This window comes from Xyrauchen texanus, chromosome 29 (genome assembly GCF_025860055.1).
Source record: "Xyrauchen texanus isolate HMW12.3.18 chromosome 29, RBS_HiC_50CHRs, whole genome shotgun sequence".
Classification (NCBI taxonomy): Eukaryota; Metazoa; Chordata; class Actinopteri; order Cypriniformes; family Catostomidae; genus Xyrauchen; species Xyrauchen texanus.
Genome location: NC_068304.1, coordinates 36009153 through 36021522, shown reverse-complemented (window position 1 = coordinate 36021522; position 12370 = coordinate 36009153). Strand labels below are relative to the sequence as shown.

Sequence of the window (12370 nt, the reverse complement as noted above, 5' to 3'; positions counted from 1 at the left end):
TTCACCAACTCTCATGTTGTTTCAAACCCATATGACTTTTCTTCTGTTGCAGATGTTAGGAAGAATGTTCACGTTGCTCTTTTCCGTGCATAAAAGCTTAAAGTGTCCAGGACAAACAAACACCATAAAGTAGTCTGTACAGCTTGTGTTGCTTGCCTCAAGTCTTCAGAAGCCATATGATAGCGTTGTGTTAGGAATAGACTGAAATTTAAGCTGTTATTCACTTATAATCTATCTCTCCACTGTTGATCTTGCACATATTCAAAATTGCTGGACAGATCCTTGATGAGATCACATGTTGATGAGTTTCAAAAAACTTAATTACCATAAACCTTTGACCTTTTTATGAAAAACAATTGGGTTAGTTTGTCTCTTTAGTTTGGGACACCAAATTCTCACCCTTTATTAGGGGTGGGACAATATATCGAATTTCGATCAATCACAAACCAAAAAAATGACGAATCATAACAAGGCAATACTTGATATTTAGAAATTTGTAATATTGTTTTCTGTCCACGTGATCATAAATTAAATGACCTGTGAAACATTATAATTAGGGCTGTCAATCGATTAACATTTTTAATTGAATTAATTACATGTTGTCCTGATCAATTAATCGCATATACAAATATTTGCTGAGAAAGCCCCTTATATAACAATAATTCAATATATAATATGAAATAATTATACATAGTTATCTTTAAATATTTAAAAATTATATATATATATATATTCAGATAATTAAAATGCATTACATTCTTGTAGCAGAAGAGTTACTCATTAATAAGACAATACAAAAAGCGGCTTTAGAATACAATGTATAGTTTACTACCATATTATTGATCATAAGTCAATCAGTGGCACACATTTCACAGCAATCCATTACACAAGTGAATTTGTCAATCCATTCGAGATTCATTATGAGGGATTGTTTAAGGACCCGTCAATTTCAAAAAGTGTCAGACATGCTTGTGTAGGGTCTCGGATGTGTTGCGTCATAAACATAAAATATAAACAAGTTAATAAAGCAAGTTAAATATAGTTTAATACTTAGAACACATCTTGAGATCCCTCAGTTCGAATTTGTGCTCCATCAAATGTTTTGAAAGTAACGAATGTCTGTTTTGTGCAGCCTGGTTTTGTTCACTGTATAAACTGTGTGTTGCTCATATAGCTGAAATTTCACTTACTGCCCTCTGGAGTGAACAGGTGGTACTACAAGCTTGCATTTCTCAGGAATTTTCCTTATTACAATCTGGGGGCATTGCGATTAATTGCGTACATTTTTTTTAACGCATTATTTTTAATAAAATTAATCGCACTGAATTAATGTTAAATCGAAAGCCCTAATTATAATCTCTATACCGTTTGATTTTACGCCCACTGCGCTTTTGTCTACTCTGTTTACAGGGTTTGCACAAGGTCTTTGAAGTGCTTCAAGTGCCTGAATTTTGCTTTTTAGGAATTTAAGTACTGGATTACCTGGAATATCGCCTTGTTTTGTTGAAAAGGGCTTGAGATTAAAGAGAATATTTCTTCCGTGTAATATGTCTTCTTCAAAGATGAGATCCCGCACTCCACTTTCTTTGAATAAAGTGTTTTTAATGTCCTTTTTGTTCTTTACAGTCAGATAAAAAGTAACAGCATAGATGTGGTAAAGAAAAAAATAAAGAAAGACTTCTCTCTTGTTAATAAAATGGAAAAGCTGTGATCACGTTGATCTCTTAAAGTGACAGTGGCCATTTTAGTGCTTGTTATACAAATAAATATAAAAGTGTTATTGATTATAAATTGTACACATTATTTCAAACTGTGATATATGTAATAGTACTTATATATTATTAGATATATAATTTCATGATAAAAAGTGTATTAATAGAATGTAAGTTTTTTTTAAATATTTTTAAGAAGTTAAAATGTAATTATAATAATGATAACAAACAAATTATTAAAAAATCTAATATAAGCTTTCACACTTTTTTAGGACAGGTTCTGTTCGGATCTATTGCTTGTTCTGCACCTGATCAGCCTAAATGTAGCCCACTATATTTGAAAGCTTATTTGTTTGTGATCTATATAGAAAGGTATATGAAGAACTCTTTTTATTTAAACTTTGAGCATTTATATTGTGTATTAAATAATTTTATATTGATGAGAAATTATAATGTGCATTTTGCTTATATATATATATAAAAAAAAAACACTGTCATTTAATTATATCGAGTCTGGAACCTCATATCTTTTATCAAACCGAACCTTAAGAACCAAATCGTCCCATCCCAACACTTTATTAGTTTATAGCACATGTCTCCAGACACCTGTGCATCCCTTCAGTCTCTATGTCAAGTGTTTGTCTCCCTCCAAACACGTGTGCTGAGCAGCTCGTGTTTCAGGAGACTGTTTTGTGTAAATTAGCATACTGTTATCACAGCATTAATATTAAAAGCCCTGCTTGGCTTCAGAGTGAGCGGGTGCAGAGGGAGAACCAGAGGATTGTGTTGTGTTTAACAGGCATTAGCTGTGTCTGCTCAGAGCTGTGTCCGATGAGTGACAAAAAGAGAAACTGGTGCAAAGTAAATGTTGACAGTGAAATCGATGCCTGACTGTCTATACTGTCAGGCATACATATAGCATCTATACAATCTGTTCTAACATTTGAAAATTTCTGACAACCTAGCTTGAGAGCTGCAGTAGACTTGAAATACTGAATAGTGTATGGGGGTGAAAAAAAAAGGAATTTGTATTTTTTCATTTAAAACACAAAAATTATGTTTCATAAACAATGTTTTGGAGAAATATTTTCACCCACAGTGAATGTTCGCATTGTGCTCTCTTTCTCTTCCTGTGTCCCCGCTGCCTGCCATCTCTCAGCCAATAAGAAGAAGGAGCGTCCAGAGATTTCTCTACCGTCGGACTTCGAGCACACCATCCATGTTGGCTTTGATGCAGTCACTGGAGAGTTTACAGTAAGTGTGAGCAAAGTTGTCTCTGCAAAATGCATATACTTTAAGGGTCGACCAATATGTTTTTTTCAGGGCCAATACGATTGTTAGTAATCAAGGAGACCGATAAACGATATGTGGCGCGCAAATGGTCATTAATGAAGCGTGTTCAGTGTTAGAGAAAAATATTCAAAGATATCCACAGTTTGGGGGCCTGTGTAGCTCAGTGAGTAAAGACGCTGACTACCACCCCTGGAGTCGCGAGTTTGAATCCAGGGCATGCTGAGTGACTCCAGCCAGGTCTCCTAAGCAACCAAATTGGTCCGGTTGCTAGGGAGGGTAGAGTCACATGGTGTAACCTCCTCGTGGTCACTATAATGTGGTTGCCGCTCTTGGTGGGGCACGTGGTGAGTTGTGCGTGGATGTCGCGGAGAATAGCGTGAAGCCTCCACGTGCGCTACGTCTCCACGGTAACGCGCTCAACAAGCCACATGATAAGATGCGTAGATTGACGGTCTCTGACACGGAGGCAACTGAGAGTCGTCCTCCACCACCCGGATTGAGGCAAGTCACTACGCCACCATGAGGACTTGGAGTGCATTGGGAATTGGGCATTCCAAATTGGGGAGAAAATAGGAGGAAAAAAATAAAATACATTTATATCCACAATTTTCCCGAGCAACCACTGGGCGGCGCCATGATGATTCTAATAGCCTGTTTTCTGTTCCTGGTCTCAAGATGCGATGTAAAATTAACTGAAACGAGCAATCCAGACAGAGAACAACAACCATTTTGGTTTTTGGGAGTAAAAATACATTTCATACTCAAAGTATTTAATTATATTAATGTCACTAACCTCGGACTGTCACTTTTGACCGTCACTTCATGCCATCTACACACTCAGGTGAGGTACTGTCAATAAAAAACTGTTATCTCACATTAAAGCCACATGTAATGTAAATGTAATACCTTAAACATTACATTACCGCTAAGAATATATGCCAATGTGAGTGAAAACACTGGAGACCGGATATTGAAAACAGACGAATCGTGGAACACTTCCGCGTTCAGGAAAAAGGTGGATAGTGCTGAAAGATCAGTGCTATCTACAGTGCGCCCCGGAGCGCTTGTTTTGTCATGCTGCTAACCTAAAGTGTAGAAACGGCTGTTGTCATAATGTAGTCTGGATGGAACTAATTGATGACCGCTGGCATAGAATATCGTGATGTTTATTGCAACTTCAGTATCTGCATTCTTACCTTTTGAAAATAGCTTGTCCTCTCAGTCTCAGTGATGCATCTTTCTCTCGCTACTTTCCTCTTTCCCACCTCTCACCCACGAATATGGAGTACAGTGTTGATTGGCCATTTAGTCGTGACATATAACCAATCCGATAATACTGTGGGCGGGACATTGATCCAGACTACAAGCAGTAACCTTTAAGAGAGACAATGGCATCAGATCCAACGGAGCGCATTTTAAAATTTAGCGGCAATCGGATAAGACAAAATAAGAAAAATTATTTATTGATTATTGGCCAGGCGATATGAGATTTAATCAGTCAACCCCTAGTATGTATACACTGTGTATATAATAATTTTACACCCTCGGTTTGAGATACAAAAAAATGTTGGCCCGTCCTGAACACAATACAACAATATAGAATGAAATTTTGACTGTTTCTCAAACAATTAGAGTCTCACAGCAGTATCTGCTGGTCCAGAACTGTCTTTTATGACGTCTATATTATCTTTGATAAGACACTAAATGAGCTCTGCTCTCTCCCTGACCCCCAGGACAGCCATAAGTTTAGTTTGTGACACTGAGAAGAGTTCTCTGTGTGTAAAGAGAGCCAGCAGGTCACCCTGTGCCAGAGACACTCAATTAGTCCTTAAACTGATGACAGTGGCCAGATAACCTAATGACATGCTCTTCACCACTAACACACTCATAAGGAGCATGCTGCAGCCGAGCTTCACCAGTGTTACCATTTTTGTGTGACCAAGTCCACAGGCTTGCAGTCTGAGACTACGAAGTGTGAAACCAGACTATTAACTGTTATATTCATGGGCAGAGGCAACAGTCATTTATTGAAGAGTCATTTCTGCTACTAGTGTCACCAAATGGAATTGCAAAAATAATGATTACTGGTTTCCCGAACACGCCCCCTCATCTTCCATTGGACGGACAAACAAACACACCATTGGTTGAGCCAATTTTAGGGTTGGGTTAGGGTTGGGATGCAAACAGAGCAATGTTTTGATAGCTCCAAAGAGCCACGGTGTTCACATTTTTGTGGGGTTTTTAACCTACAAATGGCTTAGTATTATAACAAAAATGACAAACTTCATAATAAAGTGAGCTGTTTTTGTTCCTCTTGTTTGTAGGGAATGCCTGAGCAGTGGGGACGGTTACTACAGACGTCAAACATCACCAAACTGGAGCAGAAGAAAAATCCTCAGGCGGTGCTTGACGTGCTTAAATTCTACGACTCAAAAGAAACAGCCAACAGCCAGAAATACATGAGCTTTACAGGTGTGACACACACACACACACACACACACACACACTCACACACACACACACACACAACACACACAAATATTAGAAACAAACATGCATTAAATTCATTAAGTTTATTAAGATGAATGTGTACAATTACTTAGCAAGTTTACTTTCCAATTATAATATGTCAGTGAAATTGATTCACATCATAGCGAGATGTTTTGCAGTGGAGTGCTTTTGTAAACTACGTAGGCTACTGGTGAGACATAAAAATAATACAATGCAACAATTCTCAGACAGTAGACTTTATTTTCTTTATACAAAATGTAATTTCTTGTTTATTCGTATTTATTCTTTTTATTTTGGGGTGGAATGTGACCTGGGCATTTCTTCACCATTTTCGTTAGATTCACCGGATTGTTCATGTCTGTCTTTTTTATTTCAGATAAAGGTGCAGATAACTACAGCTCTTCCAATGCAGTGGTGAGTCACTGTGTGTGACATTTGACTGTGTTTTCAGCTTTTATCTTTGGCATATTGAGAGACTGTTTTACTTTAAAGGGATAGTTCAGCCAAAGATTACAATTTTGTCATCATTTACCCGCTTTCGTGTTGCTCCAAACCAGTACACTTTTTCAGAACACAAAAGGAGATAATTTAATAGTAAATTAATCCAGTCCTGTTGGCTGAATTAATTTAAATAAAAGTACATAGAGATTCACTTTATCACTTAATAAAGCAAGCAAAATTGTCATAAAAGCAGTATATGCGACTTCTGCGACATATTCCAAGCCTTCTGAAGGCATACGATGGCTTTGTATGATGAACAGAATGTAATTTATGATGTTTTATGAAACTTTTAGGTGCTTTAGCAAGTTATATAGTAAGTCACAGTCTACTGCCTTTTTAATCAATTCAGCCAACTGAATTGGTTTAAATGACCATCAGATTGTTTCCTTTTATGTTCCACAGAGGAATGAAAGACAGATAGGTTTGGAACAACATGAGGGTGTGCAAATGATGATAGAATCTTTGGAAATGTGGACAAATTTCCTCTCGGCTCACAAAAACACGCCAGATTGACAGTGGACAAGAGAAAGTTTGCCGGGGCGTGGTAAGGGGGGGGTTAAAGGAAAAGTTCACAGAAAAAGGACAATTCTGTCATCATTAACTCATCCTTATGTCATTCCAAACCACTATGATTTCCTCAGAAAGGTAAATTTTTTGAATGAATTTCATTTTTTTAATGAAATGAAATATATTAGTACCAAAGTTTTTAATTTTCATAAGGGACACAGATGTCAGGATTCTCAGTGAATAACAACTTATAGTTTTTCTTATTCAAAGCTGTCGTATGGCTTCAGAGAACCTGGAATATAGTATAATTCTAGTATCTAAATCTCTGTTTTGATACTTTTAAGTAGAGGTCGACCGATAGTGGATTTTGCCGATACGTTAACTATGGTGGTGGAAAAGACAGATAACCACTTAATGGACTGATAGTTTTTAAAATCAATTTGTTGAATGTTAAAAACTATGTTAGTCTTTCCTGAATTTGACACGCACAGACATAGAGGCTACAAGAGTCAAAATGAATACAATCCCAGATGCAATTTATTGTTAATAACTAGAAAAAAATGAAGATTTGCAAAAATGAAGATGTAGAACATTTAACTGTAAACAAGCCCGAAACCCACAAAGGGACTCTTATTTTGAAATGACAGAGACTTTGCTCTGTTACAATACCCTATATTTAAGTATTTACCAAATAATTTTTTTATTGCCTGTATATTCACCAGATTAAGGGAAATATATATATATATATGACTTCAAAACAGCACCAATTCTCCAACTTACACCTGGACACAGTTTTTCTTGGTTGATGGCCGATAGGATGTTTCAAGCTTCTTGGAGACTTCACCACAGTTCTTCTGTCTATTTCGGCTGTCTCAATTACTTCTGTCTTTTCGTGTTATCCCAGACTGACCTGATGTTCAGTAGGAGGCCTCTGAGGGGGCCATGACATCTGTTGTAGGGCTCCCTGTTCTTCTATTCTAATCTTTTCTATTAGCAAAATTAATGTTTGGAGTATAAAATGTTATTTCCTATTGACACACTAAAGCTGAAGATATAAATAACCATCTGAAGCCAAATGTTTTGTGAAACATCTTAAGTGCCAAAGACTTTTGCAAAGAACAATATATATATATTGTTCTTTGCAAAAGTCTACAGATGAAGTCAGAAGTTTACATACATCTTAGCCAAATACATTTCACAGTTCCTGACATTTAATCATAGAAAACATTCCCTGTCTTAGGTCAGTTAAGATCAATACTTTATTTTAAGAATGTGATATGTCAGAATAATATTAGAGAGATTCAGCTTTCTTTTTCTTTCATCACATTCTCAGTGGGTCAGAAGTTTACACACACTTTGTTAGTATTTTGGTAGCGTTGCGTTTAAATAGTTTAACCTGGGTCAACCTTTTTTCCACAAGTTTCTCACAATATTGCTGGAATTTTGTCCCATTCCTCCAGACAGAACTGGTGTAACTGAGTCAGATTTTAGGCCTCCTTACTTGCACATTCAGTTCTGCCCACAAATCTTCTATCAGACTGAGGTCAGGGCTTTGTGATGGCCATTACAATACCTTGACTTTGTTGTCCTTAATGATGTCATTAATGGAGTGGTGGTTGATGTAGTGGGCTAAAGCACTAAACTGGTAATCAGAAGGTTGTCGGTTCGAACCCCACAGCCACCACCATTGTGTCCTTGAGCAAGGCACTTAACTCCAGGTTGCTCTGGGGGGATTGTCCCTGTAATAAGTGCACTGTAAGTCGCTTTGGATAAAAGCGTCTGCCAAATGCATAAATGTAAATGTAAATGTAAATGTCCTTAATCCATTTTGCCACAACTTTGGAGGTATGCTTGGGTTCATTGTCCATTTGAGATCTTGCTTCAATATATCCACTTAATTTTCCTTCCTCATGATGCCATCTATTTTGTGAAGTGCACCAGTCCGTCCTGCAGCAAAGCAAAATGCAAGACCATGTTTTAACTTAGGAAGAGTTCATAAAGCAATATTTAGTGGAATAACCCTGATTTTCAATCACAGCTTTCATGCGTCTTGGCATGCTGTCTTCCAGTCTTTCACATTGCTGTTGGGTGACTTTATGCCACTACTGAAAAATTCAATCCTCCCCCTGGTCATCTAATGGTTAGATGGAGACCTGGAGAGGCCTTCAAGCCACAGTGTCTTGAACCCACTGTGAAATTAGGTGGATATATATACACTGTGCAAAAGTCTTAGGTGCATTATATTTAAATGGATGTCATCAAAATGTTATTTTATATATTGAAGAAACAGAAACAATTGAGACAGCTTGAATAGATTGAAAAACAGTGGCAAGTTCTCCAAGTAACTTGGAACATACTGCCACCCTAACGAGGAGAATTGGTGCTGTATGACGTTAATTGATAAATAAAAACTGTGAATAAATGATGACAGAATTGGAATTTTTGTGTGGCTTACCCCTTTAAAAACAGAAGGGATGCAGTGAATAGCAAGGTAACAGAGTCACGTAACAGATGCCCACTCAACAGAAGGACAGAACTCATGCCAGACACTCCTGGCAGTGCCAATGGGTTCATCTCTCTCGCTCTCTCTCTCTCGCTCTCTCTCTCTCTGCACTGTGAATCAGCATCTTTTTCTGTCCAATTCTCCTGCTGTGTTGTACAGTATCAGATGCTCAGTATGAGAGAAATTTGATGCGCCAAGCAAGAAACTAAACTAAACTTTTATCTGATGGACTGTTTATGTTGGAGACCTGTCACGGGTTGTTGAGCTCAGTCGTAGTTGGCATGTTAACATTGGGTTTGTTTTGCAACCATGTTGTGATGTCAGTTGGTCAGCCTCATTTCCTGCTTGGCTTGTTTCACACACCACAGAACTCAAAGACCGTTTGCGAGACCCCTGCTGTGGCAACCGTCACTGAGGATGATGATGAGGATGAAGTCACACCCCCACCTATGATCGCTCCCCGCCCTGAGCACACCAAATCTGTAAGTATCTTGTATCGTGTGTGTGTGTGTGTGTGTGTGTGTGTATCTCCATTTCAGTACAAAATTGATATTGTGCTTAATTGGCATGAACATTTTTTTTTATTAATATTGGCAAATTATTTTAGGCATTTGTGAACAAAGAGAAATTAACAATGCATAAAGTAAAACAAAAAATAAAATCAAGATGAATAAAGTAAATAAAATGATATAATATCAAATGGTAGTGTACAGTAAACAAAGAAAGCGCAATCCAAAAACTACTGTAGTAACAGAATGTGTGGCAATGTAAACTTTTGTTGTTGGCTTGACAAAGTCTTGATATTATAAAGGAACGTTCTGGGCTCAATAGTTAAGCTCAATCAACAGCCTTTGTTGGTTTGATTACCACAAACATATTTTCAATCATTTTCAATTCATCATCCCTCGTTTATTAAAAAAAGCAAAACATGTGACAGTAAAGCACTTACAATGGAAGTGAATGGGGCAAGTCCATGAACGTTACCATTTCAAAAGTATAGCCACTAGAAACAAACATTATACATGTTATCAACATTATACAGTTGAAGTCAGAAGTTTACATACACCTTAGCCAATTAAATTTAAACAAAATGTTTCACAATTCTTATAAAACGATGGTCATTATGGCCAAAAAGCGGGGACAATTCTCCAGAAAATACGATCTTTCTCTCCATGTGCACTTGCAAACTGTAGTCTGGCTTTTTTATGCCAGTTTTGGAGCAGTGGCTTCTTCCTTGCTGAGCAGCCTTTCAGGTTATGTCGATATAGGACTCGTTTTACTGTGGATATAGATACTTGTCTACATGTTCCCTCCAACATCTGCACAAGGTCCTTTGCTGTTGTTCTGGGATTGATTTGCACTTTTCGCTCCAATCTACGATCATCTCTAGGAGACAGAATGCATCTCCTCCTTGAGCGGTATGATGGCTGCACGGTCCCATGGTGTTTATACCTGCGTACTATTGTTTGCACAGATTAACGTGGTACCTTCAGGTATTTGGAAATTGCTCCCAAGGATGATCCAGACTTGTGGAGGTCCACAATTTTTTTCTGAGGTCTTGGCTGATTTATTTTGATTTTCCCATAAAGTCAAGCAAAGAGGCACTGAGTTTGAAGGTAGGCCTTAAAATATAACCACAGGTACACCTCCAATTGACTCCAATCGGAAACTAATTGGCTAATTGTCTAAAGGCTTGATATAATTTTCTGGAATTTACCAAGCTGATTAAAGGCACAGTTAACTTGATGTACTGTATGTAAACTTCTGACCCATTGGAATTGTGATATAGTCAATTAAAAGTAAAACAAGTCTCCTGTCGTGCACAAAGTAGATGTATTAAACGACTTGCTAATATGAAATCTGTAGAGTGGTTATGACTTCAGCCTAAGTGTTTGTAAACTTTTGACTTCAACTATACATGTTAACATGATTTTAGTGTGATAAAATCGCTTATTAAATTTATCATTGTAATATTATTTCAGAAATAATTACAATTTTGATGCTATGACAATTAGTGTGATTTCATCACACTAAAATCATGCTTACCATATACAGTAATGTTTACGTCTTGCAGCTATAGGTTTGAAACGGTGTGTATTTTAATGTTAATGGACTAGCCCCATTCACTTTCACTGTAAGTGCCTGGGACAAGTTGAATAAAGTTTGAGTTTTGGATTTCAATTTCAATTACCAAACAACATTATTGTGCTAAAAAAAAAAGCTAGATGCAGCGAAACAGAACAGAGGTGTCTCGAGATTTTCTTTACTTTACACAGCATCTAAACAACATGGCACTCCAGTGTGAGACACTAAAAATACAGTGAGGTCAAAGATGTCCCTCTAGCACATTTGTACTGTGCAGACAGATAAAATGCGTTCGGTGTGAATAGTGCACAAGTCCACTCAATTAACAAAGCGATAGTTTTTACAGTCTGAAGGAGTGTGCTGAGTTTGTTTGATGTAGATTGTAAGCTTTTAGAGGAATTGGAAATGCTTGTCTCACATTAGGGAAAATATTGTTTCCCTAAAAATATATGCTGGTTGCATTCCCACATTGTTGAAGTAACATGAATTCAGCTAGAGTAGTTAAGGAGGATAACCTATATTTAAAAAATAAGATGAAATATGCTAATAATTGAAATAGTTTTTTGTTCTCATTGCCTTCTCCTGCCAAGTAACAGTGAATGTCTGGAGTCTGGAATAATAATTTCTTTGACTTTATAGATGCCTCCCAGCTAACCTGTAAATACTGAATAATTATGCATGGGTTCAGAGTAGTTGGTTGATGACTTTTTTACCCCCACACTGAGGACATGTGTGTGTGTGTGTGAGTGTGTGAGAGAGGAGCAACAGGGGGCAACAGTTGCAGACGGAAGTCTCATTGTCTTCCCTTGATCTGTCGAGAGATCATTGGTTCAGGGCTGTAGGGCTTTTAGGTTCCCAGATGATTAAAGATGCTCAATCAAGAGTGAAGTGAAGTTTTGTGAGGCTTTCAGTTCTTCATTTGGAGGGGTTTCACTCTCATTAGGTCAGTCTATAAACCACAGCTGATAAATGATGCCATGAAATTTGGGTGTGCACACACACACACCTGGAAAAACATGTTCAGTATCAAAGGGCCCATCGTTCACAAGACTCATCCATGCACTAAAAAGCTAGATGTACTTTTAAAACTTTATTTTTTTAACCTGATACAGCATCTAAAACATGTTGCTCCTGCACGAGATGCTGAAATTACAGCAATATGTGGCATACCAGTCTGTCTAGATATCTGTCTAGTGCATGTTTACATTGAAAAAATATGGAAAATCAGGGCAGACCGACACAAAATGCATTCGATGTC

General features: G+C 37.4%; 1 protein-coding gene across 2 annotated transcripts in view; it reads left to right on the top strand.

The window, feature by feature from the left end:
* LOC127622703 (serine/threonine-protein kinase PAK 1-like) overlaps window positions 1–12370 on the top strand; it is a 54149-nt gene that overhangs the window by 29391 nt on the left and 12388 nt on the right. For both annotated transcript variants that reach the window (XM_052096749.1, XM_052096751.1), the window contains exons 3-6: window positions 2872–2966; window positions 5330–5477; window positions 5893–5930; window positions 9396–9509. In XM_052096749.1, the coding sequence (XP_051952709.1) occupies window positions 2872–2966; window positions 5330–5477; window positions 5893–5930; window positions 9396–9509 (395 nt within the window). The remainder of the gene's footprint in view (window positions 1–2871; window positions 2967–5329; window positions 5478–5892; window positions 5931–9395; window positions 9510–12370) is intronic.